This window comes from Pseudopodoces humilis, chromosome 7 (assembly GCF_049639895.1).
Source record: "Pseudopodoces humilis isolate 2021_Gansu_Grassland_sample_001 chromosome 7, ASM4963989v1, whole genome shotgun sequence".
Taxonomy (NCBI): domain Eukaryota; kingdom Metazoa; phylum Chordata; class Aves; order Passeriformes; family Paridae; genus Pseudopodoces; species Pseudopodoces humilis.
In genome coordinates, this window is record NC_142206.1 from 4,626,329 (window position 1) to 4,653,889 (window position 27,561).

Consider the following 27,561-nt stretch of genomic DNA (forward strand, 5'->3'; position numbering starts at 1 on the left):
ATCTCATGGCCACACCCCTTACTGATAAGGTTGTATTAAGAAAGTCTAACTACCCTGCCTAAGGATGTAAAATAATTCCTGAGTAAAAGTGGTTCAAAACACACATATGAAGCTCTATAGTCAGAGGGAGGATGATAAAACCCTCTCTAGTCGTTGGAGGATATCTGATTCAGAGATTTGTAACTCTGAAGACAATCAGGTTTAATTTGAATATTTCTTAAAGAGCAGTATCAGTATTCTCTGCACGTGTTTCACAAGTCTGGCAGCACTGGATATACTACAGACTTACCACAAGTCATCTGCCACAGAAGAGAATCTCAATTTATCCATCTGATGTCAGGAAAAAGTGAGTTAGGTTTGCTAGAATTGCATTCTCTCCAAATGCTATTGAAGGAATATCCTGAAGGATTTTTCTTCAAGTATTGCCAGACTGGTTTTATTACAACTAAAGCTACACATTGAGCTCAAATTTTTTTTTTTTGTATTTTTAGTGGAGTCAGCCAAAGGGTTATACCAATTCCAACAGGTGGATGATACATGACAACATATGACGGCTAAAATCCATAATTCATTATTCAGCCTTCTAGGAAGATTTAAGGATAAGTTCTAGCAAAACTGGAACTCTGAGAAATTTCCATTCTTTTTAGATTAGTTAATTAACCTGTTAGTTAATCTGTTTAGTTATCTTCTCATTTCCTCTACATCCTGAGCCACTGATCTTTCCAGAGGCAGATCTAGCATGTCCACTTGGGTTGAAAAATTGAGATTATGAAACTAGGAACAGATAAATCCTAGTAGAGCTTAAATATAAGAAATTGTTAGTCACTAGTGAAAGCAGTACAACATAAATGACTGAAAATTTGAAAACTCAGTCTAGCTGTGCCTTGAGGCCAAAATAATTGAATATTTAATTGTTAAAAATACCTGAGTGAACCATGACCCTGAAATTACTTTCTTACAAGACTATGATTTGAATGCTCATGAGCACACACTTTTCAAGTATAAAATTGCTTTTAATTATCTTTGAATATTTGGAATAATAAAGCTCACAGCCTTTTTCAAAGATATCAAAGTTTATTACTGAAAAAAAAAAAAAGTAATAATCAAATGTGCATGATACAGCAAGTAGTTGCATTTGTATATGTAAACCTTAATAAAGTAAATAGCATCCCAAAGACAAATTTATGCCAAAAGTGTCTTACAATAGTTAATCAGATTTACAACTTTTACCTCAGTGAATTATTTTACTTCTGGGGTACATAGCTGCTTGTAAAAGCAATCTTAAAACACAAAAGAAACTGAAAGCTAACATGCTGGAGGAACTTACAGCTTTTGCACAGGAAAGTAGTTTTCTCCAAAACACTCTCTGATACTGTAAACTTGTTTTAAATATTACTTACAAAGTGTAGATTCATGAGTAGAAAAAATAGCTGAAATTTTATTCTTACTCCTTACTTAGAAATCAAGCTGTATTTAAACATTACATAAATTTCAAATATATACACATTTTAAGAAATCTCTTATGATCAGGATATTGCAAGTTAGCCAGGACTATCAGAGTAAAAAAATGACTGAACCATCTTATTCAGCTAGATTTTACATGAGATTATTTCAAAGAACCAAAATTTCAGTGATACTACTCTAGGTAAAAATTAGAGCCAACAGTTTGGAAGATTTTTCAATACAAAACTCCAAGTCGTTTAAATAGAACGTGAAAATAAAATGTGATCTGATTTTTTTTTTGTTATTAACAGAAAAATCATAGTGTTCTCAGTGGTTAAAAATCTCACTAGCTTTAGACTCCATTGGGTTTAATCCTAATTTTTTACCCTGTTGCATCCTAACAAGTAGCTCATGTCAGTAAGAATGCAAACTACAGAGAACAACGAGCAATACAGAGGTTGAATCAAGAAGATAGAATGAGCCAACAGAACTAACACAAGGTCATCTCAAGTGCAGTGAAGAGGGATTTCACCATCATTTTGAGACTAAATCCCAGCCCTGGATTTAAAAAGCTCCTGTGTACCATGGCATAGTGATTTCCCTACTGTTCCACTAGAACTTTGTGCTGTTGTGGTAACATTGTGCTGTCACGGTTACGCCAAGGTTATTAGAAATCCAAATTTCTAGTAAATGTGCTTGCAATGGCAATATCAGACAAAAATTGTCAAAACCAATCCATTCTAGAAATCTAAAAACTATACAGCTGTGTGGGGTATTTAGGATGTATGTGCATGTGGAGGAAGGGACACAAGGAGAAAAAGCTGTGGTGCTTGTGGAGGTGGCTGGAAGGACAGAAATGGCACAGGTAGTGGTGCCCCACACTGTCTCACACTGAGTATGCAATCAGGGCATACTGATTTGTAAAAAGCACCAGACAGACTAATATTTGTGCACTTTCTGCTTTGGCATCTCAGCAAGGGACATCCAAAAACAACCTGTAAAAAAAAACTGCTGTTACCGAATTGGTAATAAAACACTGAGGATAAATAAAGAATGAGCCAAAGGAGGAAAAAAAAAGATCAGGAGGTCTGTCCCCATGCTTCATCCTCAAACCCTTATTTTTCAGAGCCTGCTGCAATTCTGGAGCAAAACTTTCTGGAGTGAACATGAGCCCTTTGCTGCCTTCTGCTCATTCTCACTCTCCATACATTGGTTGCTGAATTTTACCTCAGAAGAATGTGGGTTTTGTGAGTATGAGGTTGAGCAAGAAAAGACTTGGGGAATTTTTTAAGTTACTAGATTTTCCACTACAGGCATATAGGTTAGAATTCACTTAAACACTTTCAAAAAGTGTCACTGTATGCATTTTAGCCATACAAAGCATGCACTGGAACAAAATAACAGGTCTGCCTGGAAATGGACTTCTGTTTGAATTCTAGAATCAGCCTTAACATCAAATAATAATTATGAAATGCTGCCCTTACATTTGTTTCAAACTTTGTCCCCAAACAAGCAACATCAGCACTTTATGAGGATTCAAAAAAATGAAATGCTTCTGGAAGTACTACTGCATTGTAAGTGATTCCTGATACCACTGTTTTTATCTCTGTCCATTTTCTTAATAAAAATAGAAACTAAATAGAAAATGTGATTTAAAAAAAAAAAATTCCTCTAACTTTATTGCATTCATAAGTAGCTGTTTGTATAAAATTAGTTTTACTGATAAGGCTATTGCCCAGTATATATAAAAAATCTAGTTTTAGTAAGTTTTAATGAAAATTAGTGACTTTTACAGGCTAACTATGCTAATTTGCCTCCAAACAAACCGTGACAAAATGCAAAAGTTTGCTAAGTCCCACAGTGCCATGTAGGACTTGGCAGGTGACTCCAGTGGATTCCCTGGCTCCAGAAATTCTCTCTGGCAACACTCCCAGTTGGAGTGTGCAGTGGAGGAAGCCAAAGCAAGGAAAGAGCAGATGTGCATTACTCATACGATTATACTGATCATCTTAATGGCACATTAAGAATAAAACATCACCCAAACTGTTGCCTTTCCCCATATTAATACTCTCCCTGAAGCTGTATTTCCCAAGGTATTTTTCCTTCTGTAGAACTTTTTATGAAGGAAAGTTCTGGAAATTAAGGTATTTATCTACTAACTTATTTTTTCTAGTCTGTCTAGACATTTTCCATCTGAGCTTTCCACAGGACACAATTGAGCCTAACTGTGCCTCAGAACACAATTTATGGCTAGTTGTTGGAAAAGCACAGCCACAGCTGATATGTATTTCATACTAGTGAAGATATGTACTTCCAAAGAAACATCTAACAAAAACAAAAGCTCACTTATCATCCATCATCACTATTGAAATTTTAGCCCTGACACTATTTTCTCTATAAATCCTTTCATGAAAAGGGTTAGGAAAGAGATGAATCATTAATGTTGCAAAATATCTCCAAAATTATCAGGTCCAATCTTTGACCATAACAAATAAATCACAACACTAAGTGCCACGTCCTGTCATTTCTTGAACACTTCCAAGGATGATGACTCCACCACCTCCCAGGGCAATGTCTCCCTGTTCCAATGCTTTCAAATGAAAAAATTCTTCCCAATGTCCAACCTGAACCTTACTGTGTGCAGCCTGAGGTTGTGTTCCCTTGTCTTGTCACTGGTTTCCTGGTAGAAGAGGCTGATTCCCTCCTTGCTACAATCTCTTTTCAGGTAGCTGTGGAGAGTGATGACTCCTCTGAACATCCTCATCTAAACTAAACCACAGCTTCTTCAGCCACTCCTCCTATAAATTAATCTCTCTAGATCCCTCAACAACTTCACTGTCCTTCTCTGGACAAGCTTCAGCACCTCAGTGTCTGCCTGGAACTGAGGAGCCCAGAATGGGACACAGTCTCAACACGTGGCCTCATCAGTGCTAGGACAATCACTTCCCTGGTCCTGCTGGCCACACTGTGACACAGGACAGGATGCTGTGAGCTTTTCTCTCCACCTGGGCAGAAGCTGGCTCATGTTCAGCTGCTCTTGACTAGCACCCCTAGGTCCTTTCTTCTCTGCCCCCAGCCTGTGGCATTGCAGTGGATTGTTGTGATCCAGGGACAAGACTTAGTACTTGGCCCATTGATGCAGCCTGTTCATATTTCTCTGCAGAGCCTTCCTGCCCTCCAACAGATCAACAATGCCACACAGCTTAGTATGGTCTGCAAACTCACTGAGGATGCTCTTGATCCCCTTGCTCAGATCACTGATAAAGACATTAAACAGAAGTGGCCTCAATACTGAGCCTTGGGGAACCACGCTCCTGACCTGGATAAACAGCCTTCACTGCACTTCACCCTCTGGGCATGGCCATCCAGCTTTAATTAGCTTTAATCCAGCTAAGAGTACACCTGCAGCCACCTTCTCCAGGAGAATGCCATGGGTGACAGCTTCAGAGGCGTCACTGAACTCATCATGAGGTTGGGCCTTGTTTCCAAATCTCTGCTGAAGGGCGCTCAATCAGCGTGCTGTGGGAACCTGAGCTCAATGTTCAGGCAAGCCTTAGCATTCAGTTGTGAGTACTCTTAATGCCTCCCTCTTTGTAGAGACAAACTTTGGGGAACCTCTCATTAGGATGGCCAATAAAACAGAATTCTTATTTTCCTTCTTTTATTCACCAAAATTCAGATCTCACACAGTAGGCACAAATTTAGAATAAAATGTCATAAGAAATTAGGTGTATAGCATGTATCTGGACTTTGTGCCATCTCTGAAATGGAAATTTCTTTTGTCTGAATCAAGATGCATAATTTTTTTAAGAATAATTAACACATTTTGAACAAACACTTTATATATAAAAAATCCAGTTGCTCATGCAGTCTCTCTAAGGGTGCATGCATAGAGCAAAGTTTTCATAGATTAGATCTGCAATGATCCAAAGCATTTTTGCACAAATTGAGGTTCTAAAGCTTTGTCAAATTTCACAAATGCAGCCTGCATGCACAGTCTAGTCATACGAGTCATTTTTTTGAAAAGACAATATTTAGAATATGAAAAGATCATTCACCATTCAAAAAATACATTATTCCTGAGGACAGTGTGTGCATTATTCTTTAGGAAAATAATGTGCAGTCCATGAAAACAGCATAAGCAAAGTCGAGCAAAAAGGTTTCTCAGCTTAAGCAAATGGCAAGACAGTGGCAAGACCTTTACACATTTTTGATGTCCTCCAAAAGTAAAGGACACACAGAGTGTTTTTCCAAATTTCTTGTGCTTTTCCAGTGCATAAAATGCACCATTTCAGATCTACACACTTGCCTTTCATATACTCCTATATTCCAGTGTTGAAAAAAAATCATAATATATATCTATATATGTAAATCTCAAATCCAAAAAAAAAATTTAATGTGGTTTTTCAAGTCCAATTGGAACTTGCCTAGGTATGTACTGACACATGCCAATATCAATAGCAGAAACAAAAAAGTATAAAATATTATTTTCAATTTTTGCCTGATTTTTACCCTGTATATGACTTCATAACTTTATAACTTGGGCCAGCCAAGACATTTTGTTTTTAGAGAAAACATTAAAAAAAGCTCATCTGTGACCTTCTGAAGCATTGAAATATTATCACTAGGTGGCACAGAAACAAAAACTGTGACACAGGGTTAATTCTGTTAAACAGTGCTTGACAATCCACAGAAGGAGACAGAGAGACAATAGATTAAATAAAATGTTGTGATTCTATTCACTCTGAGGAGAGTGCAGTAATTTTTTTTCTGATATTGACTCTTAAGGAACTTAATGCACAACCCAGAATATGAAGGAACAAATGAAGGAACAGAACAGCCTTTCCAAAATATGGCAAGCTGAGTTCCATCAATCCTTTATCACAGAATGTATGGGTAATGTATCTGATTGGACCAGATCTTCAAATTTATTTCTTCCTTTCATGCAGTACTACAGAGTCCTGTAAGTGCCTTGTCTGGTAACAGAGCTGAAATTAACCCAGAAATCTCATTAATGTGGTGAAACACAACTGAAGAAATTAGAAGTCTGATGTTAGCTCTCTGGATACAATCCAGATCCTATTTACCCGCTTTGATGGGCTCTTGAAATTAATTTCAGTGAAACAAAATAAAATTATTGTGCTAATAAATGCAAGTGAGTACTGGAATCACACTTTTTAATTCAACAGGGTAATGTAAATAGTGAAAATTCAGGTCTTGCCATATCTGTCAGCAGTGATTTTGCTGTAGCTTTATCCCTAAAAATAATGTCAAAATTTGTAGATTTTGTGGTTACTGTGCTTTGCTGAGTCTGTTTTTCAGATTTTTCTCATCCAATATAGAGAAGCATTATTTAAAATTGTACAAGAGAAAAAGAACAACTGTAACTCTGTTTATCCATTCCCTTCCCTGCAAGGTATCCCTTCAAACTTGTTTAAACATTAAGTACTTTTCCTGTATTATGAAATGTTAGTGACAGACAATTTCATCACCAGAATGTAACTATTAAGCACAAGCAACACTGCAGTATGCTGTTTGCACATAAAAACTGAAATTTGAATCTTCAATGAACATATACTTTTTTAGTGATTTTATCGAAAAAATCCCCCCCAAAGTGTAAGAAGGCATACTAATAATAATAATAATAATAATAATAATAATAATAAATCTAAGAGTAACCACAATGTGTGTATGCATTTATATACAACCTGTATACATATTTGCCTGTATCCAGCTCCAATGTTATGACATATTTAGGCCAATAAAAGTGTACATTACTGCAACATTTACTATTAGAATAAGAAGAACATTGTTACACTTTGCTCTTCTTCTCCTTCCCTGAACAAGCAAGCCACATGTTATACTGCATGTCTCATATATATCTGCAGAAGCTTGCATACTATAAAGATATAATTGTATTTTGAAGAGAAAGTCATTTGCACTGCATGGGAGTATTTCAAGTTAGCATTCTGTGAAGTCATGGAATCACTGCCCAGACTGATCAAGAGGAACAGGAACACAGTTAGCATGGAAATGACAGTTCTTTCACCCTGGAAATGTGTGGAGATGGCCTTTCCACACACACAAGTGGAAAGACAACTCAACAGCTGTGTAATTTTCAAACAGAAAATTACATTCTCCTAGCACTGCTGTTCTCTTTCGGAATTTGGACTTTTTGGTTTTCAACTAGATGGATAAATTAATGACACTGATGTGCAAATCTTAAACTGCATAGTATATATTTAGCAGCCACAGACCCCTTTTTTAGGGTAGGACCACATCCACAATCTCAACAAGAGACTAGGACAAACCTGACAAAACAGTAAGCCTGAAAGATCAAGTCATGGCCACAAAGGCAACAACTGCTCTGTTCTTTAGAGGCATTACAGATGGAGCTGAGCAATCAGAAGCTGTACAAGTAGTCAATATCACATAACTTGGTTTTAGCCATGCCCTTATTCTATATGTTCACAGGTAATTTGCTGTTTTCATCATATTGATAGTATCTTCATAAACACCATGAAAATCCATTGCCTTTTTTTTAAAACAGTGTCCAGACTTTTAATCTGTCTGCACATTTCTGAATGCCAATTGTCATTGGAGCTCATAATAGACCAGCTAGAGGTAAGGCTTTTTATTGTCATCATTGCAAACATCTATTTTCCAGTGCCCACTGAAGTATGCAACTGTACAGCCTAGCAAGAATATATATACACCACCACCAAATCTCACACAGATGCCAGACTGACTTCATTTTGTAACTTCACTCTCCAATTTCAAAGTGTTTTTGTTGTATGGTGGTGACTAAGGCCATTCGTGGTGATACTGTTTCCCATTCTTTTTCCTTTCTCTTTGCAAATGTTCCAGTTCAGCCTCATACATCATTTCCTGGACTAAGTATTTCTCTCTTCTCATTCTGTCACACAAGTCTTTGGGTATGTCTGGAATTAGGTAGGCAATGAAGGACTTTATTCCAAAAACAAGGTGCTGAAAAGAAAAACAAAAACAAATGCTTAATATATCAATAAGTATTCCTTTGTAGGTCTACACTTTAGAGCCTAAAAGTCTGTGGCAAAACTGGAACTGAGATTCAATGAGCGACTGAAAAGCAACTCCTTTGTTTTTTTTAAATAAAAACACTCATATGGGAGTAAATGAGCGATCTAAAAGAAATGGGCAAATGTTGAAGTTTTTAAAAAATTAAAGGGTAGAGTTAGTGACTTAAATGAAGATGTGACTACAGGATATGCTAGTTTGATCAACAAATTCAAATGCTACCTACAAGCAGTCTTTGTTCAGGGCTTATAATGGAAACAGGTAATCAGATTCCTGGGTAGCATGCAGTATGTTCTCCAAACTTAGTACATATTTTTCTACTTTTATATTCGTCTAGGATTATGTATAATTTTCCTGAAACAGATTCTCTATCTTGTAATAACTGTGCCTAGTATACTATACACAAAACTTGCATTTTTTCTTTTTCAATAAAATAGGAAAGATTGGGCAGGGAACCAACATGATGTATGACTGTTAAGGAAATATAATTTTAGAGGAGCTCTACAGTAAGTGCATGCTCTGTCAATTCAGTTTGAAGCAGCTGATAGACAACAGTTTGGGGAAGACTTCTTTTTCCTCTCTCTTGACTGTAATGAACAAACAATTGATTAAAATGACAATTTACTACTGTAAAGTATCAACTCAGACTTCTAAGAAGTAGAAAGGAATTGTTCCCTCCCACAACTAACCTCAAATACTATTATGAAGGCCAGCCTTGCTGCCAGGACATGCCAAAACTGCAAAGTGAATTCATATGGAGTTGAACTCCACGGTGGGGCTCTGTAGTCTCTGTACCTGCAAAGCAAAGAGAAACCCAGTAAATTACCCTGCTCAAAAACCTAGACATGGTCAAGTGGTCTCTAGCTCATCCCAGATCTGGCTAAAAGGAGAGAAATTGAAGTGAAAGCAGACTTCAAGAGGTATTAAACAGAAAGGGAGAGGAACTGTCCAGAATACAGGCTATTAAATAAATCTGTTTATGAAACAGTACTTTCTGCTTCCAAAAATCCAGAGCAAACTGTTCCTTTTATTATTACAAAGTTGGAGTGTTAAGTGTGTTGATTCTAAATTGGTTCTTGTCTTTGCTCATAAGCATTTGATATTCTCCAGACAAAGTCTGCATAAATGAAATATGTTTCTAATTAAAGTTCTAATTAACTCACTGCAAAACTGCAGAAGTCTGAAAACAGAAGTGCACTCATGTCATATTTCATTTTTATGCTGTATTTCTTGTATTCATCTTGTATAACTGTTTGCAATCTCAACCTGGGTTAGAGAGGTAACAAAAATTTTAATTGTGTATTTTAATTAATTGACTTCAGAATGCTTAACAAAATCGAAACGAGAATTTTTACCCTTCTTGACAGCTGGTAAAACTTTAAAATTAAATAACTCATAGAGACATGAAAGATAATGACTTGCATGAGTCCTGCAAAAACTTCAAACATAGATTTCCAATATGTTAGTAGTGTATCCTACCACACACTCTTTTCACCTGAGGCTTCCATGTGGAACAAACATGAACTCCAACACTTTTACAGGCAAAAAAGAAATGCCAGCAATTTCAGCACTTTTAATTTACTGTCTTCATTAATATCCATGCCTGTATAACAATAAGTTAGAGCATTGAAACATACCTACAGTATCCTGAGTACCCCATCCCGAGTTCACTCAAATCAAATACTGATAAACTGCTGTTGACATATCCTTTTAAGCATCTGAAAGAAAAAGCCACATGGGCAGCACTTTCTTCATAAATTGGTTATAAATAAACATCCTGCATGTAAACATATTCTGCTATCAGATATTTTGAGCATAATACTTTATTTGCTTATCAGGACAAAAGCAATTCTAAAGTTTCATGCCAAGAATTAAAGTTTCTTGGAAAAGAAAGATTAACGTCAGTTTCAGGTGTAGTGCTGTTTAAAAGTCTATTTGCAGCACTTCTTATGGTTCTGCTTCTTATCTACTGGGAGATATAAACCAAAAATAGCTGCTACAGTGTTTTTAGCTGTTTCCTAAAATGACTGAACTTGGAAAGATGGATAGAAATCCAGAGAGCAGAATAATTTAACATATCTGCAGAATCAGTCACCAATAATGCAGCATATACAAAAAAAAACAGGTTTTATGAGTTTTCACCAACAGTAAAATGAACAGTGCATATATACCAAACAGTGATATTAAAGACAAAAAATTATTACTATAAATTACAGAAGTCATGTAAATATATTGATTTATGACTGTAGGAGTGAATTTTTGCTGTTGCTTGAAAACCACAGACATGTAAAACATCCTGTCTTCTTTGAAACATGTCTTGTAACTTAACTAAAGCACATTTGAAAAATAAGGAAGATTTAAGAAGAGATGCATGAGAAAACCTTTTATAATCTGTATCTTCAGGTTTGCTGTAATACCTCAAATCACTACTGGCAAAAGAAGAAATAGAATTACACAGTTCTCTCTTAAATGGGTAGTGTGCATTAAGCACTAATATTTTTCCAATACTGTCTCTTTTCATCCTATCCCACCTCATTATTTTTGTCCATAAATTCTCTTTTCCTGTGACAGCTCAGGAAGAGTAAATATCTGTTTTTGGGAGCATATATGTGTGTTGGAGAATGTACTGGGAGAAAACAGTATAGACCTAGTGCAGAAAAGAAGAAAAGCTTATCTAGAAAAGATCTGGAAACCACTGCAATGTACAACTTTTTTGTTTGCATTCAGAAGGGAAGACATGATTTTCCACTTATAAATCAAGCTACTTTGCAAACTCTTTGGAATGGCTGACTTACTTGCATTTCACATCTGTGAAGGTTTGCAGAGATGTAAAAGAAATGTATCTGATATATGTTAACATAGAAATACAGTGGTAAATTGTGCTTCCAGAAATGTATCTATGCTATTATAGAAATACAGCAGTAAATTGTGCTTCCATTGAAAAATACATGTATATATAAAGAATATCCTAATTACTTTTCTTGTCTGTACCCTTGATCTGTGCAGGGACCATATTTGTATGCATAGACAAAACGTGGAATGTAATCAGAAGTAATGGCAATAACAAAGGCATTGGTGATGACAGCCAAAACACCGATTCCTTCCAGAATTCCATACCAAATACCTAGAAACAAGAGAAATTTCAACAAAGCAGTCAGTTTTTTATAGTCACATTAAGGCATATAAAGTCATACTAGTGATAATAAAGTCATTATTAGTCATACAGCTTTCCTTTCTTATTGGGAATGAGTTATGAGACAGAAAAATTAGTCAAGATTAAGCCATGTCCCCACACTCCAGCCACCACCCACACCACCCAAATGAAATCTTACAACAGGGCACAACTTGCTGAGAAGATACAGCTAACCAACAAAGGCATAACCATAGTTTTTTGTTATAAGGATACAATTAAAATCTCCAAATAGTAGATTCTGGAAAGAGATTTCTTATTTAGCTCAATTTTAAATTAAAAGTTAACTCAGTCCTTTAATTTAATTTCTAAATTCAATTGATTTTAGACCTGGAGTTTCACAAATCAGAAGCCTGAAATACTTTTTGCCTGTTTTCAATATTCAAACTATCATGATTCCTTATTGTAAATGGGAAACAAACTTGAGGAATCCCCTTAGCAAAGAAACTATCCTTTTGTAGCCTAAAAATAAAGTTGTCACTGAAATCTGATGGTTATGTTACCATCTTGACACATCAAATACTTCAGGGGTTAAGGTGTTTTCAAGAAGAAAATAAAAGATGAAAGAAATAAAAAAAGATAAAATACAAAAGATGATTCCTGACAGTGACAGCCACCAGGTTCTCTCACCTATATCTGTTGCTCTTGCAGGCATAGGTCTTCGCCACTGAGTGACAAACTTGTATGCATCTAACCTGATTTCTATGATATTGTTCAGCAGTGCCAGGAGAGGTGCCAGTGGGAAGGCAGCAACAAAGATGGTGGTGAAGCCAAACTGTAAAACTAGACAGGCATTTCTATGGTAAGAAATTGTAAATTCCAAAAAATCTCTTAACACGCAACATAGATCTGTTTCCTGAAGAAAACCAACACCTCCCAAATTTGCTCACCCATCTCTAAATATTCATCCATTAAACCATGGAGATTCATAGGTTGCAGATTCCAATCTTTTTCCCACTGAGGTAGAGAAATTTTATTCTCCATTGATTGCCCTCTTCTCTTCATTTTGCGTCGTGACCACCAATTCTGTAATAAACTATTGGATAAAGAGAGTATTAATGAATGAATCTGCTCAGATAATTAAAATATGTTCTGATACTCTTTTAAAATAAGTGGGCCTATTTTGAACAGCACCTGGATGATTACTCAGGTATTTTATGGAAAATTTTACAATATCATCTTAGATACAATGCAAAGAACTTAAAAAAGATCTCAAAATTCTGCATTATAATTTTCATTATGTCTTTAATGTAGCATGTTTTGCATTATACAAATAAGCTTTTTAGAATATGGAACTTGCTTGAATAGACTTTTTTTTTTTGGTAGGATTTATCTGGATGACTAAATAATTTTTTAAAAAAATAACCACCAAGAAAAAGAAATCACACATAGCAAGAGCACTAAAAAGTAAATAATGTTTTATCTTCAATCCTGTAAAAGACAAACCAAGTTAGTAGAACTCAGTAAGAATGCCATACTAAAATACACTGAGGAGCAGAATACATATATTTTTGAACAAACCTAAAGATTTAGATAGCCTACAGAATATTCATTTTCTTAAAGCAGGAAAAAGCATTTAAAAAGGTGCTGCTGAATGCTAAAGGTGGAAATATTTAAGACAATTCTTCATAAAGCTGTGCAGAGATCTTTTCACAAAGTACCTATAAATATTAAGGAGATAGAAGGCTCATGAATTAAACTGGTATTTAAATTAAAGATACTATCCAGTACTGAGACATGAACCAACTAAAGACTACTATTTATTTCTAGATATTATGGAAAAGAGACTAAAGGTGGGAAATAACTTTCTTCTAAGTATTTTTATAAAAAGGCTTCTCTTTTTTCTCAAGCTAATTTAGTGTTTGGCTCTTGATCTCTCTTGTTACTGAAAGACAAACTGTTGCCTATGTTGCAAACAATGGTTTTGTACAAACAAAACATTTCTTTCCATAACAGAATATAAACATATTCTAAAATAAATTTTAGACAAAGTTAACATCCTGCTTGGCTGAGAAGACAGGAAACCTGGCAGTTCAAGTGGGCTTCTCAATTTCAAAAATCCTCATTCCACAATATACAGTACATGGTCCCTCATTTGCAGAACAATTGGAATTGCATGTTGTGAGCAAAATCCTTTCTAACATATTTGATAATTGGGACTTCAATTATAAGTTACTTTTTCAAGGTAGAGACTTCAATGATCAATATTTTACTGGAAATACATTCTTCCCATTCCAAGAGAAGACTTTTAGCTCATTAGGCATTTCAGAGGCTGAAAATCTCTGTATTATGGAAAATTAAATAGTAATGAACAATTTGGATGTTTAACATATCCTGAGAAGCTTTATCTTAAAGCAGAAGTTAATGCTTTCCTTGGGAATAAAGTGACAATATGTGAGGTGCAATGAGTGAAAACATCCTCCTAACATATAACCATTTCTCCTTGTCACTGAATCATGCTAACATGTATTCACTGTTTTTAAAATGAACTTTAACATCTGAACTTACGGATAGCCTAGTTCCATGAAGTTGTTCCACATTTGTTTTAAAACCATAATAACTCCCATTTGTAAGCACAGATCTATCAAGCAGCCACTAGGATGACACTGAAATGAAGTGAAAGAGATCAATAACTAAAATCAGAGAATTCCTTTATTTTTATTTGTTCAGAGTGAAAATAAAAAATATTAAGTATGTGTGGTGAAAAATACTAATCTCCATCTGCATAAATATTAAAATAAATGTTAATAAAATAAATATTAACAGACCTTTAGACATATTGTTAGATATTAGATCATATTGCCTAATATAAAGGTTTGTGTGCCAGATATATGATAAATGATATAGACCATTTCACTTAGACCAGTAAGTACTTACTCATTTCAGAAAAATGGAGCAATATTTCATTTGCAATAATCTAAGCCTAAAGAGAGATTTACTAGCAAAATTTCTGGTACTGATATGTGATATATATACATATATATATGTACTGCCATATTAAAAAGCTAAGTAATTACAGAACTATTTTTTTCAATTAATGGACTACAAAGTTATGATATTTTACTCTGTGGCTACCAAGTTTCAGTAGAAGAAATCTGTTTTTCAGAAAAAAGAGGAAACTTCAGCGTACTGGTGGGTTGCGATTCTAACATTCAAGTTAAATTTTGAAAATATTCTTTTTCTTCTTTTAGAATTCTATAGAGTTATAGATCAGTTTGGGTTGGAAAGGACCCCTTAAGATGACCTAGTCCTGCAATAAGTACTGCCATTTTCAATTAGATGAGTGCCATCCAACCTGACTTTGAATGTTTCCAGGGACAAGACATCCATCACCTCTCTAGGTAACCTGTCCCAAAATAAAAAAAAAAACCCAAAAACTCTTCCTAAACCTGCTCTAAATCTAGCCTCTCTAAGTTTAAAATAATTAACCCTTAAAGTTTAAAACAATTAGCCCTGTCTCAATAGACCCTACTAAAAGTTTGCCCCCTTCTTTCTTATAAGCACCTCTAAGTACTGAAAGGCAGTAATAATGTCTCCTTAGAGCCTTCTCTTCTCCAAGCTGAGTATCCCCAACTCAGCCTGTCTTCACAGGAGAGATGCTCCAGACCTCTGATTCATTTTGTGCCTCTCCTCTGGACCCATTCCAACACATCTGTGTTTTTTTCTGTGCTGACAGAAATTTATAAAGTTGATTAAAAAGCTGATGACTTTACATTTATGTCCTCTATCCAAAAATTCCAAGTACCAGGTGATTCCAATCTTGTAGGACTCATAGTGCTTGTGAGGAAAGGGACTATTCCTGATGGTTTTTCCCTAAGACAGAGGCAGAAAGAACTTGTGTTCTTGGGCAGAGTCACTCAGCACACTGGAGAACACAGAAGGAAAAACCCATGTATCCTATCCTTTGCTATCAGTAAGAATTTAGTATTTGCTGCACTTGGAATAAAATCTTTAAACTGGGATTCAGCCATTTCCTTTTTACTCATGGAAATATCACAGGAACACAAAACAGTATTGTTTACCTCTTCCAGCCTCCATCTGTTGAAAAGCTTGTTGTACTTTCCTGGGCGGCCTGCAAATCTGGAAAATAAGATTTCTGTTTCTCAGTGGACATTCCAGGAACACCCTGTATCAGTGGTTGTTTCATAACATCCACTGAATTCAGGAAATGTCAACAGAATAAATCACACAGGCTTAAATCTGGTGTGTCCATAGGATATGGAAGTTTCAGAATGCAAACAAAGACAAGTGAGCCTAAACTTTTATTATGTCCTGAATAAAAATCTTAGCTTCAGAGATTTTAGATGTTAGATATTCAAAATCTAACCTGCTTCTAAGAAGATAAGCAAGCCATTACAATTAATAGGAATTAACTGCAGCACAGGGATCTGCTTGCCAAGGTGAAGTGTACACTGGACTTGTAAAACAATCTGGATGACCTCAATGAAAGTCATAAAAGAGATAAAGAAACCCATGCCTGTCCTATTAGATACAGGAGAGAGGAAGACACAAACAAATTTTGATACTGTATGGCAAATAGACCACTGAATGCAACAAGCAGATTATCACCAACAGTCTTTACTAGGCTTTTTTGTTTCTTTGCTTGTTAATTTTTTTTCCAAACCATCTTGAACTGAAATTATACTATAAAACTTTATAGAAGATACCATGAAATATTCTGCAGGTTCTGTGGACACGGTAAGTGTGACCATAACAAAATTGAACTGAAGATGAAGCAAGGTTAGATCTGGGCTGTATCTCATGCTCTAAGCTAAAGATACACACAAAAATTGGAGCCAGAAGTTTTGCTTCCTACTCTTGTGTAAGATTTGCCAGACAATGTTTACTATTTACAGAAATGCATTCTTGGAAATGTAACTCAAGGGCAACAAACAAGAAAATATTAATAAAGCCTATTAACACAGGGCTAAATACAGACCCATATCTAGGAAGTGATTGCATTTTCTAAAGTTCTGAGTTCTTATTTAGCAGGGAAGTCACATACACCTCATAAAAAAGTAGAATTTTTACTCTCTAGTTTCATGAGTAAACATTTTGAGGGTCCAACCCCTCCTTACGTTTGGAAAAATTTAGTGTTGTAATTATGCCCAGAAACCAACTTGTATCTAAACCTCACAGTTCAAGCCGTCACTGTTTTTTCTCAAATTTACAAAATCTGTGAAGATTTTGAGTTCTGTGCAAGTTTTCTTTTAAGTGCACTTGGCAGAGATAACTTACCTGCCAAGAAAAAAGGCAATGTAGAAGATGGAGCTGTTCAAGTTGACAAACTGGAAAAGGAACATTTTCAAGGCAAAGCTGTTTTCCCACTCAGATTCTGTTCTAGGGTGCTCTTCAGAAAGACACAATATACATTATATAAACAAAAATGAAACTGAGTTATGCATAAGTCTGCTCACAAATCAATCAACACCAACAAAACAAGTGATGGTTTTAAGTCATGGTGCCCCATCATGTTGCAATTGATTTCTTTTCATTGCCCCAGCTCAGATTATATTGTTTCTATGTATAAACAGTAGAAGCCCCTTGGCTCAGAATAAATCATAATACTACGGGAAGAAACCTGTTTCACTTCCATGAAAACATTTGGAAAGTAGTGTAAATTTTTTATCTTAAGATTAAAGGTATCTTGATTCAAAGAAAAAAACTCAACACAAAAAAAACAAACAAAAAAACCCACAAAACCCAACCAAACAACAACAAAACCCCCAAACAAACAAACAAAACCTAAACCAACCAACCAAACCCCTCAAAAAATGTGAAAGCACTTGGAATCAGTGGAGCAATAGATGGGGGTTACCAAGGGAAGCAGAGGTGAAAAAGTCAACTAAAAGCCAGTTGATCTCTCATCCACACTTCTCAGCTTCTAAATACTCCAGTAATTACTTCATTAATTACTTCATCCTCAAGCCTTCCCTTTCATAATGCTTGTGGAGTGCCAAACAGTTCATAACTCAATGAGGAAAGGACAGAGGTTCTTTCTTGACTTCTTTTAGAAAGAAATGTAGAAATGTGTAGTAGGGCTACAAGTGTTCTTGTGTACAAGTGTGTGGGTCTGCCCTGCCTTGGATATCTGTCCTTAAAGTTTGTAGGACATCATGTCTGAATTAGAACTCGGTGATAATGTTTACAAATTAATTTTTACAAAATCCATCTTTGATGGAAATATCAAAGTTAGAATATAGTACACTGGTAAAAGTTACAAAGCACAGGAGTTGTAAAGCACATGAGTTGTAAGCCTAAACTGCCTGGATTTGTCAGTTAAAATCTGTTACTACTCTGGTGAAATGATGACTAAATTTGGATAGAAATACCCAGGATACTAGCTTTACACATGGACAGCTGTTCCCAGAAGGGTTCCTTTTCTGATGTAAAACACCTTAGCAAGAAGAATGAGCTACCTGTCTGAAACATCTAAGTCTATGAGCTACCTAGCTTGAACACCTAATGCTCCATTATGTTTAATTCAATAAATCATTTTTGAAAAAAATTCATGTATTGTGGGAAAAAACTGCTTATACACTTGAACAATTATTTTCTTTCCCATTCTGTGACGTGCAACAATACAAAATATTTTAAAAATAATAGAAATAAGTTTGATATGAAGAGATATTTTAAAATATTTTAATAATTTGAGTAAGTTGACTATAAATTCTGAATTTTTCTAGCCTGTTCTACTGCCTGTTACCTGAAGCACTATAAAGTTTTGAGCACCTCGTTTAATATAACTAAAAGAGGGATCTGTGGAATTTAAGCAGCCAGGTGGCATTTAACCAAGACAAGATCACTTGCATAATTTGACATGGGTTAAAAGTGAGCATGTAAAATGAAACACTAAACATTAATACATTGACACAGCCAGAGATCTTATATTCTGTCTTTGCTTTCTTGTTTTCTATTAGCTAGAAAGCTTTATGTCTGTGATTGAATCATGACTAGAGGCTTCAGTATAAAATTTTAATGTTACAGAAATGGAGCTACTTTAAAATTCATGACTTAACATTTTTATCCAGGACAACTTAATTTTATCTTAACCCATTTTTTTCTGATCTGAAAGATTAAATTGATTTAATTTTAACTTGTTAAAATAATAAGAAATAAACCAAGCATTTGGAGAAAACGGAGAAAAACCCTTTAGCGCAATAAGAAATAATAAGTTTTGACTTTTGCTCCAAAATAATATTACTGTTTTTCAATGTATACTATGAAACATTAAAAGCAGAAGTATAAGAATAAATTCCTTAGTTTTATTTTTTTACCTCAGTGAAATAATAATTTGTTTTCTTTCTGTGTTATTTCTCACTTGCTTAGAGAAATGCCAAAAACATACTTCATAATGAAGTTTTCAAAACACTTCTTTAAAGGTAAATAAGTATACTATAAAGGTATATGCCACAGCCAGCAAGAACCATACAATGGGTAAAGACCTACATACCTAAGTCTGTCAGGAGATAGGCAACCTTTTCATATACCTAAAACAGAAATGAAATGGTGTAAGTGTTGGACATCCTGGCTGATGTGATGACAAATCTAAAATGAAAACAAGCATCAAAAGCATCAAGGTATCTGGACAGACAGGGGAGAGTGATGCTGTAGCTATGTGATCTGTATAGTTTCCTATAAAGACTTCATTCAACTCCTCCAGTCCCACTCTCTTTATCCATGTAAATGTATATAAGCATGTATAAATGTACATTAAATACACAATAACTATAAACGAAAACCAAATAGATCAAGAGAAATATTCAGGTATCAATGGTTTTCTTAATGAACAGTTAGATGTTTATCCTTTAATTTCAAGAATGGACTTATGTAATCTAAAAGTAGGCAAAAAGCCTTGACACAGTTTTTCTTTGCATGAATCTGGATACAGGTTGAGGATATCAGCCTTGTACTGAAAATTTATCTCTCTATATATTTACTATCTCCAGTCTTTATTTTAAATGACACTTAGCCCCAGGCAGTTACCAACTCTGAAATATATTTCCTGGAGTATACTATAAACAGCAAGTTAGTTTTGATAGCTTTGCTTGTTCACTTGAATATTTTTTAATGATGTGGAGTGATCATATATAATAACAGAAATAACTACAGGACTGTGGAAGAATTATTGCAGTGAATGCAATGCCTTAATAGAATTAAAAGGCAATGTTACTGTTAAGCTGGGTTATTATTCTTGTTGAGCTGTTTCTGCTTGCATGTGAACAAAAGACAATAAATTACAATGCAGCTGAAAAAACAGAGTTTCTGTCCATGTAATGCTATAAGAGCAAATGATTCAACCTGTGCTGTTACATGACAGAAAAAACTTAACAGCAAAATCATATATCACAGTGATTCTAGGACTGTGCAACACTGGTATCAGAGCTGCATTTTAATAAGAAAGGTAAGAATCCAAAGTAATTAATCAAAAACAACCTGGAAACCAAATTCTAAGTCAAGAAAATAATGTAGTTCCAATTAGAGATCTACTGAAAAAGGTAATATTAAAAAAATACAAATGTAAAAAGCAGCAATCTGTACCCCTGTAACTTGGTGCCATAAGAAAATATGTGCAGTGACAAATTAAGGAGGAAGTAGAGAAAAACACTGACAAACATTTTATCAGAGGAGAAAAATCCACTGCAATACTAGCTTCAGACACTGCTACATGAATAAGCATGAACATGTATATATCTAATACATGGTTAACTCAGTAAGCTTGTAAAAATTACTCTTTTAAATTAATTGCTCCTTTAAAAGAACAGAAGACTTACAACATTGAGTGACATGATGATCATAAAATTGATACAGACTCCAGTGCCAGAAGTTGCAAACTGCCAATACTTCTTGATGAAATACCACTTGAAAGAAGCAAACTGCTCCATGGCTACCAGTCGATATACCACAACTGCAAACACTGCAGTAAGGACCAGTGAAATCTACAAGTATGTATTTATGAGCAGAGGTATTAGAAGAAAAGAAATCACATCTGAAATAAAATCCACTGAAATAATAAAACAAATGTTTTAAAGATTGATATTTGTCTTGAAAAGTAGAATTTGAGAGAATAAAAAAAATAGATGAGTTAAAACATTTCTTTACTGCTCTTTTACAATATAACTATATTCCATCTTATGAAACAAAGAGATCCCTGAACAAGCAGTAAGACAGACAATCAGTTTTGCCTATACTTTGGAAATCCACAAATCTTTATGAATGCAGTCATGCTGAGTTACTATTTACATCAGAATAAGATGAATTACAATACAATAATTCTTATATTATTAAACATCACCATGAAGAATATTCCTGAGACAGACACCATCAGTCGACTGAGTTTATCAGGGAAAGGCTGAAAAGGTTCAGGTTTTCCTGTGATGGGATTTACTCGTTCCACTTGGGAATATTTAGCTTCAAACTGGGGACGCAGCTCTTCCTGGAATGACAGGGTGGATTCCATTTGTTGTATTACTTCTGTCTCTCAAGAACCAGACATACATGTGCTATAAAGCAGAATATTATACTGATACAAAGTATTTTTTATAATTCTTCAACTCAAACACCTAAATAATTTGCTCTTTTGAAAATCCTTGGAAGCAGTGCCAGAGATCAGCAAAGAACAGAAACCACAGGAGCCTTTCCCACTATGTGAGGGCGTTAAAAAGAATCACGGATCATATTGCTGACTTAGACACTGGATTGTCTGCAAAAATTGATAAGAAAACTATAAATTAGGGCCAGTTATAATGAAGCTTTTTGTGTTATGAGAGCGTTTATTAAAAGCTGCCAGCTTCCATCTACCCATCCATGGAAAGCTGTAAAACAAGTGAAGCCTATGGACTTAAACTGCAATTAAATTGCCAATATAGGTGAAGTACAGCTTTGCCGAGTAGTGATTTATGGAAGAACAAAATTTCATTATTGCTGATGCTGATAACATCATGTTCAATGATGTTCAAGCATGATGTTCAAGGATAAGCTATGCCTCTCCAAATGATACAAAATCTAGTTTCTGTCTTGTTGTTTTTCTTGGTCCTATGTTTATGCAGGATCAGGAATTTCCAGAACAAGAAACCATGGAAGTGAAAGGCAGCTATGCTGACATAAGAAGTAGCCCCTGTCCTCTGTACAGCAATTATTTCCTCTCATTTTTTCCAAGGATACTTCTAATAAATGTAGAATTATATTTGGAATTATAACGTTAGTTGCAAAAGGCAAAATATCCTTGCACAATCTCAAGCACACCTTTGTATTCTGCAACTAGTGCTATAAATGCAAATACCATCTGAATGACAAACTCAGATGACTGACATACAATATGGGTTGATACTGAGACTTCAACCATGCTGATAGCGAGGCTTTACATGTTTACTTCTGTTTCTTCTTACCTCTTCATCTTCCCAGTCTATGAGGTCCCAGTCATAAGTTAATACAGCTCTTCGTCTTTTCCAAAACTCTAGAAAGACTGTGGCTGTGGAAAACAACTGTACTTTAATTACAGGGGGGAAAAAAGGGCCATGCAGATCTTAAGAAAATCATCAGTGTCACAAGTATCATTAGCCACTTTCTGACAGTTCTCCTCATAGAATCTGAAAACTCTAAGTAGTTTCAGGATGATCCCTGTTAAATTTAAAATACTATTTGACAATGTTTATCTAAGAATCATATTTTTGTTGTCTGCAGTATATGTACAGAGAGAAGTACCTGTCAATATGAGACATTGCCATCCCTTTAAACTCATCATTTTGCTTTTCATTTTATTCAAAACATAAAATCTTCTCTTGAAGAAACAAGGATACACATGCACAATGATATCTATTAATAAAGAGCTAACAGCTATCTCATTCAGTTCAAGTAAAACAACCTCATTTTTTTCCCAGCTATAAGTTTTATACTGAAGCAGTTTTGCTACTAGAATAATTCTTTAGACAATTATTTCTAATCCAGTTGTGAGACCATAATCAGATTCTCCATGTACTTAGGGGTTTCTATAAGATAATTACAACTTATTTATAACTCCAAATTTCCAAAACATCACAGTCTACCACTGAGGGCAAGACACCTTGTTTAGGGTGTGATTCCTGACAAAACATAGAACTGTCCAATTGTTCCTTGGAAAACAATGAATTCAAACAGGAAGTAAAAAAATTTGCTTCCTTCTAGAAAGCCAACTGCTCAGAAGGATTTCTAACTCAGAATAAACAGGATGGTGTTTATCAATATTTCTGTACTATGTTTAATATCTTTTTGGGTTTCTATACGTACTTGATATATAATTAGTTACATATATTATACCTATATCTACATAAATATACACGACTTATCTATATAATATATTAAAGCACAGCAACCAGAAGTTAGCAGAAGTTCACCACACCACTATAATCCATAAATAATGGATTGTTAAATGAAAGGAACCTGTCCCTGACTATTATTTCTAGGTAGTATGTGCTTTTATTCTTTGAACCATGGCTCTACAGATGTAAGTTTCAGATGCTCGTAACAAAAACCGCAGCCAGCTCTCAATTTAAGCAGTAGTGGAGTTTACCACAACCCATAATAGGTTCTGGTACTATATGAATAACAAAAAATGATGTCTTTTATGTTACATATGCACATGAAACGTTTGACAATGCAAAGATAAACAAAAGCTTCTATCTAAATGAAGCAGGTGAGGCCAAATCCTCAGTTAACTGTACTTGTCAACTGAAGCACCTTTTCCAGACTCACCTGAGGTCCTAAAAAAGCTGCAATGTTCTCTTTCCCACAGTGGAAGAGAATTCATGATAATTTTGCTGTGCTACAGGGCTACTGAGAAAAAAGCTAAAGGTATATAAAATCCTTGCATTTTGGAAGAAAAGCAAGTCACAAAACTTCTGCTGTGGTGTAAAGTTCTAGTTTAAATAACAGTGAAAAAAACACCAGAATTTTGAAAGTCCAGTATATGTCCAATTCTACAGAAAGATTCTTCCTGAAGCCTGACTTACTTTACTGCATCACACTGTTGGAAAACACACCAGTTTAAAAATTTCTTACATAACCTTAGCCAAGTGTGTTCACATTTGCTCTGGGGGAAGGAAACTGAAGATTCCTTCCTTGTATCTCTAGGTGAGGCCTGATGCACTTTGCATTTCAACAGAAATGGGAGTAGCTCCAAAGAGACAAAGCCATTGACAGAACATCAACAGAATATCAGTGGTCATCTACCAACATCTACCCCAGACTCTGCCTCTGGCAGAGTTGGAGACATCTCTTCCAGGAAAGACTGGTAAGAAAATCAAGAAATGAAGATCTAATTAACATCAGAAGCAAAGAAATCCATATCCAATAGGAAACCAAATACTAAGAACGAAGAAACTTGGAACCAATGAACACCGACACAATTCCTTTCCATGAGTTTTGACTGCATAAAAGACCTGAAAAATCATAAAAACTATGTGTCATGGAATGATTCTCTCTGCACACCTGGGCTAGGTGTGGATGAGATGATTTCTGTGGTACATCCTGGCCAGACAATAAAGGAACGCAGTGAGACGCCAAATTAAAAATGTTGTTGAAGGGTTTTTGTTTTTCCTGCAGTTTCGGTGACAACACCACTAATACCAACTGTTGTGGTTTAACATAGCTTGGTTTTAGTTAAGGAGAAAATCCATCAACTAGGGAAATGATTCTTTGTAAAAACCTTGTCAGCCTCCTTCAGACCTGACAAATCCAATCAGCTGGCTAGTTTTGAATACTGACACCCTTTTAAATCACTTTAGAAAGCTGAACACGCCTCTGTGAAATCACATTTAAAAACTAACAAAGCCTGGAAAAAAACTCTCTTGCTTCTGGTTTTTGGACAGGTAACTGGGTGCCCGCCTGTGGCCTGGCCAGGTTGGCCTGTGGCGTGGTGCAGCTGAGATTCTGCTTCCAGTGAATTCCAGCCACGGCTGGCAGAATTCACTGGAAGCAGAATCTCAGCCGTGGGCCAGGCCAGCTCTGCTCGACTTTGGTGGCGCTGAGGCGAGCCCTGCTGTGGCAACAAGCCACCGAGCCATCCTGCCACGGGAAATCACACTGCTAAACCCAGAGGTGGCTCTGCAGCCCACCCAGAAAAGTAGTCCTGCAGCTAGAATTAAATGCAGCAGGGGCTGGAAAACAGCCATGCTGCCAAAACAGCCACTGCCATTCTGGCCCAGCCCCTGAGATCCTGGCACAGACCCTCCAGCATGGCCTGAAATCGTGGCCTGAAATCCTACACTGCGATCGCTCCAGCTGCTGCCCAGCACGGATCACACAACCATCAGCAGGCCCAGGCGAGATATTACTTCTTTCAGTACACACAATAAACTTACAGACATCAATCCTCTCTTGAGTAAGAGAAAAGGGAAGGGTGAAGACACGTCAAGAAAACAACATAGAGACACCAAAGTCAGTGAAAAAAAGTCAAATCCCAGATGGGAGGAGAACGAAGAGATGCCTTAACCTTGGGATCAAATTCTCCTGTAAGGCTATGGTGAAGACATAATTGGTATATCAACTATTTTCCCTGTAATTCCTGAAATGCATTTGTGGGGATGTAACATTAGAACCACAGCTGTGAGCAGAGGCATCCATGCTGAAGCAAACAGATGCTGAAGTAACTGATCTAATGAGAAGCCTGAACAGAGAGAGATGAGAGAAATGAGAAACCTTACACCAGGGATAGAAGAGGATCTCTGTTCCCAGAGATGAAGATGATCCCAGAGATGGATGAAAAGAACTTTTGCTTTTATACTAAAATGGCTCATCCTTAAAGTTGCACCCCAATAAGCTGAGATGACCCATGGTGGTAGTTGTAGGAAGACTACCAATCATGGGAGGGACTTCACGATTGCAGATTTCCAGGTGGCTCCTATCTGTGGAAATTAAAACCATGAAATAACTGTTTCTTGTGAAAAGTCTCCATAGCATGACAGAAGAAACTCCTCTCCCTAAGTGAACTGAAGAAAATATTTATTTTAAAGTGGTAAACTCATGGAAAATACCAAGTTTTCTCTCTTCACATTGTTAGTGGGAAAGAAAAGAAGTGGGGGGAAGAGAAATATTGTGAAAGTTTATTCTGATACTTATTCTTCTTCTTTTAGTTCTGTTAATAAAGCATTCTTTACACTCTTTAAAGTTTTGAATCTACTTTGCTCTTCTTCTAATTCTTATCTCACAGCAAAAAATGAGTAATTTTAGTACGTGCACTGGCATTTGGCCAGTACTCAACCCACTACATTACTTGGTGCTGTGACTCAGATTGGCAAACAAAAAACACACCATCCATCTTAAATTGCTCTCCACGTAATCCCCTCCAGTTCTGGTTAATAGGAACTTCTTACTCAATCATCTCTTATCCTGATCTCCACACTCTGAAAATTGTAAGCCTTGATTTTTATCAATTTCTCTAAAAAAATAAGACATGCATGACTAAGCCAACCATTTGCACATCAAGATGAGACCATGCATGTTCTACCATTGCTTTTGGCAGATTTTCTCTCTTCTTCAAGGTTTCAGAGTTATTTATAGGGAACACACAAGCCTCCAGTTTCCCACAGAAGAAATTATCTGGTGCCTCCCCTGCTTTTCCCCAAGCACACTGCAGTTCAGAATTTTAAATCTCAATACACATATTGTACTTCCTTTTGTTTTGCCCAGAACTGCAGTAAAGATCACTCATTTAGTGATTTATTCAATGATCTGCAATACAGTCTGCAATTCCTCCCATTGTACACATCCAAAGGTTTCTTATTTAAGTTATCTTTATGGCACTTACACTGCCAGTACTCATACTGATGAAGATCAAAAATCCTGGTATTATTTACCTTGGAAAAGACCTCTTAGACATCAAGTCCAACTGTTAATGCAGCACTGCTAAATCCACCACTAAACCAAGTCCATAAGTATCACATCTACATGTTTTAAAGGTGTCCAGGAATGGTGACTCCACCGTTTCCCTGAGTGGCCCATTCCAATGCCAGACAACGTGGGCACACAGTTTGAGATGACTGGGAATGGGGCTGTGGCTGAACTCATCCCTAATGGGCTGCAACTGTGCAAGACAGGTGAACAATATTGATGACAATGAAATATGGAGTGCTGTGGTGTACTGACCAATCACAAAAGGATAGAGAGAGCACACAGGTGTAAATACATGTAAGATGAATACTACAAAAGGTTGTACTAAAGAACAATGAAGTGCTGATGCTTCAAGCCTTCTTTGGTGTCAGTCATACCTCCACTGTCAAGATAACACTTCTTGTGAAGAAATTTTTCCTAATATCCAATCTAAACCTACCCAGGTACAACTTGAGGCCATCTCCTGTCATCCTGTCATTTTCTGCTCAGGAGAAGAGACTGACATCCACCTTGCTACAACCTCCTTCTGTTAGGTAGTTATAGAGAGCAATAAGGTGCCCTCCAAGCCTTTTTATCTCCAGGCTAAACACCTCCAGCTTCCTCAGCTGCTTTTCACCATCCTGGTGCTACACACCCCTCCTCAGCTCCACTGTGTTCTCTGGACGCACTCCAGCACCTCAAAGTCTCTCTTGTAGTAAGCAGCCCAAAACTGAACATGTGATTTCAGGTGCAGCCTCACCAGTGCTTAGTACAGGGGGATAGTCATTGCCCTAGTCCTGCTGGCCACAGGAGGACTTTTGTCTTTCTGACAAAAGACAGGAATGCCACAGGCCCTCTTGATCACTTGGGCAGGCTGTTGGCCCATGTTCAGCCAGCTATCAACTGGCACCCCCCAAGCCTTTTCCACTGGGCAGTTTTCCAGCCACTTTTCCCCAAGCCTGTAGCTCTCCACAGGGTTGTTGTATTCTTCAGGGTTAAAACTGCCACTTAAAAAATACCAGCTGAAG

The 27,561-nt window shown here is 36.2% G+C and overlaps 1 protein-coding gene across 1 annotated transcript in view; it reads right to left on the reverse strand.

Annotated features, from left to right (window-relative positions):
* Positions 1-1,054: 1,054 nt before the first annotated feature.
* Positions 1,055-27,561, reverse strand: part of ANO3 (anoctamin 3) — a 126,275-nt gene continuing 99,768 nt past the window's right edge. Inside the window, exons 15-27 of the mRNA XM_005529077.2 lie at positions 22,078-22,160; positions 20,985-21,125; positions 20,464-20,628; positions 19,143-19,179; positions 16,928-17,039; positions 15,712-15,769; positions 14,198-14,295; positions 12,580-12,725; positions 12,320-12,472; positions 11,476-11,623; positions 10,137-10,217; positions 9,189-9,294; positions 1,055-8,430 (exon numbers count right to left, since the gene is read on the reverse strand). Of these exons, the coding sequence (XP_005529134.1) occupies positions 8,248-8,430; positions 9,189-9,294; positions 10,137-10,217; positions 11,476-11,623; positions 12,320-12,472; positions 12,580-12,725; positions 14,198-14,295; positions 15,712-15,769; positions 16,928-17,039; positions 19,143-19,179; positions 20,464-20,628; positions 20,985-21,125; positions 22,078-22,160 (1,511 nt within the window). The 3' untranslated portion in view covers positions 1,055-8,247. The remainder of the gene's footprint in view (positions 8,431-9,188; positions 9,295-10,136; positions 10,218-11,475; positions 11,624-12,319; positions 12,473-12,579; positions 12,726-14,197; positions 14,296-15,711; positions 15,770-16,927; positions 17,040-19,142; positions 19,180-20,463; positions 20,629-20,984; positions 21,126-22,077; positions 22,161-27,561) is intronic.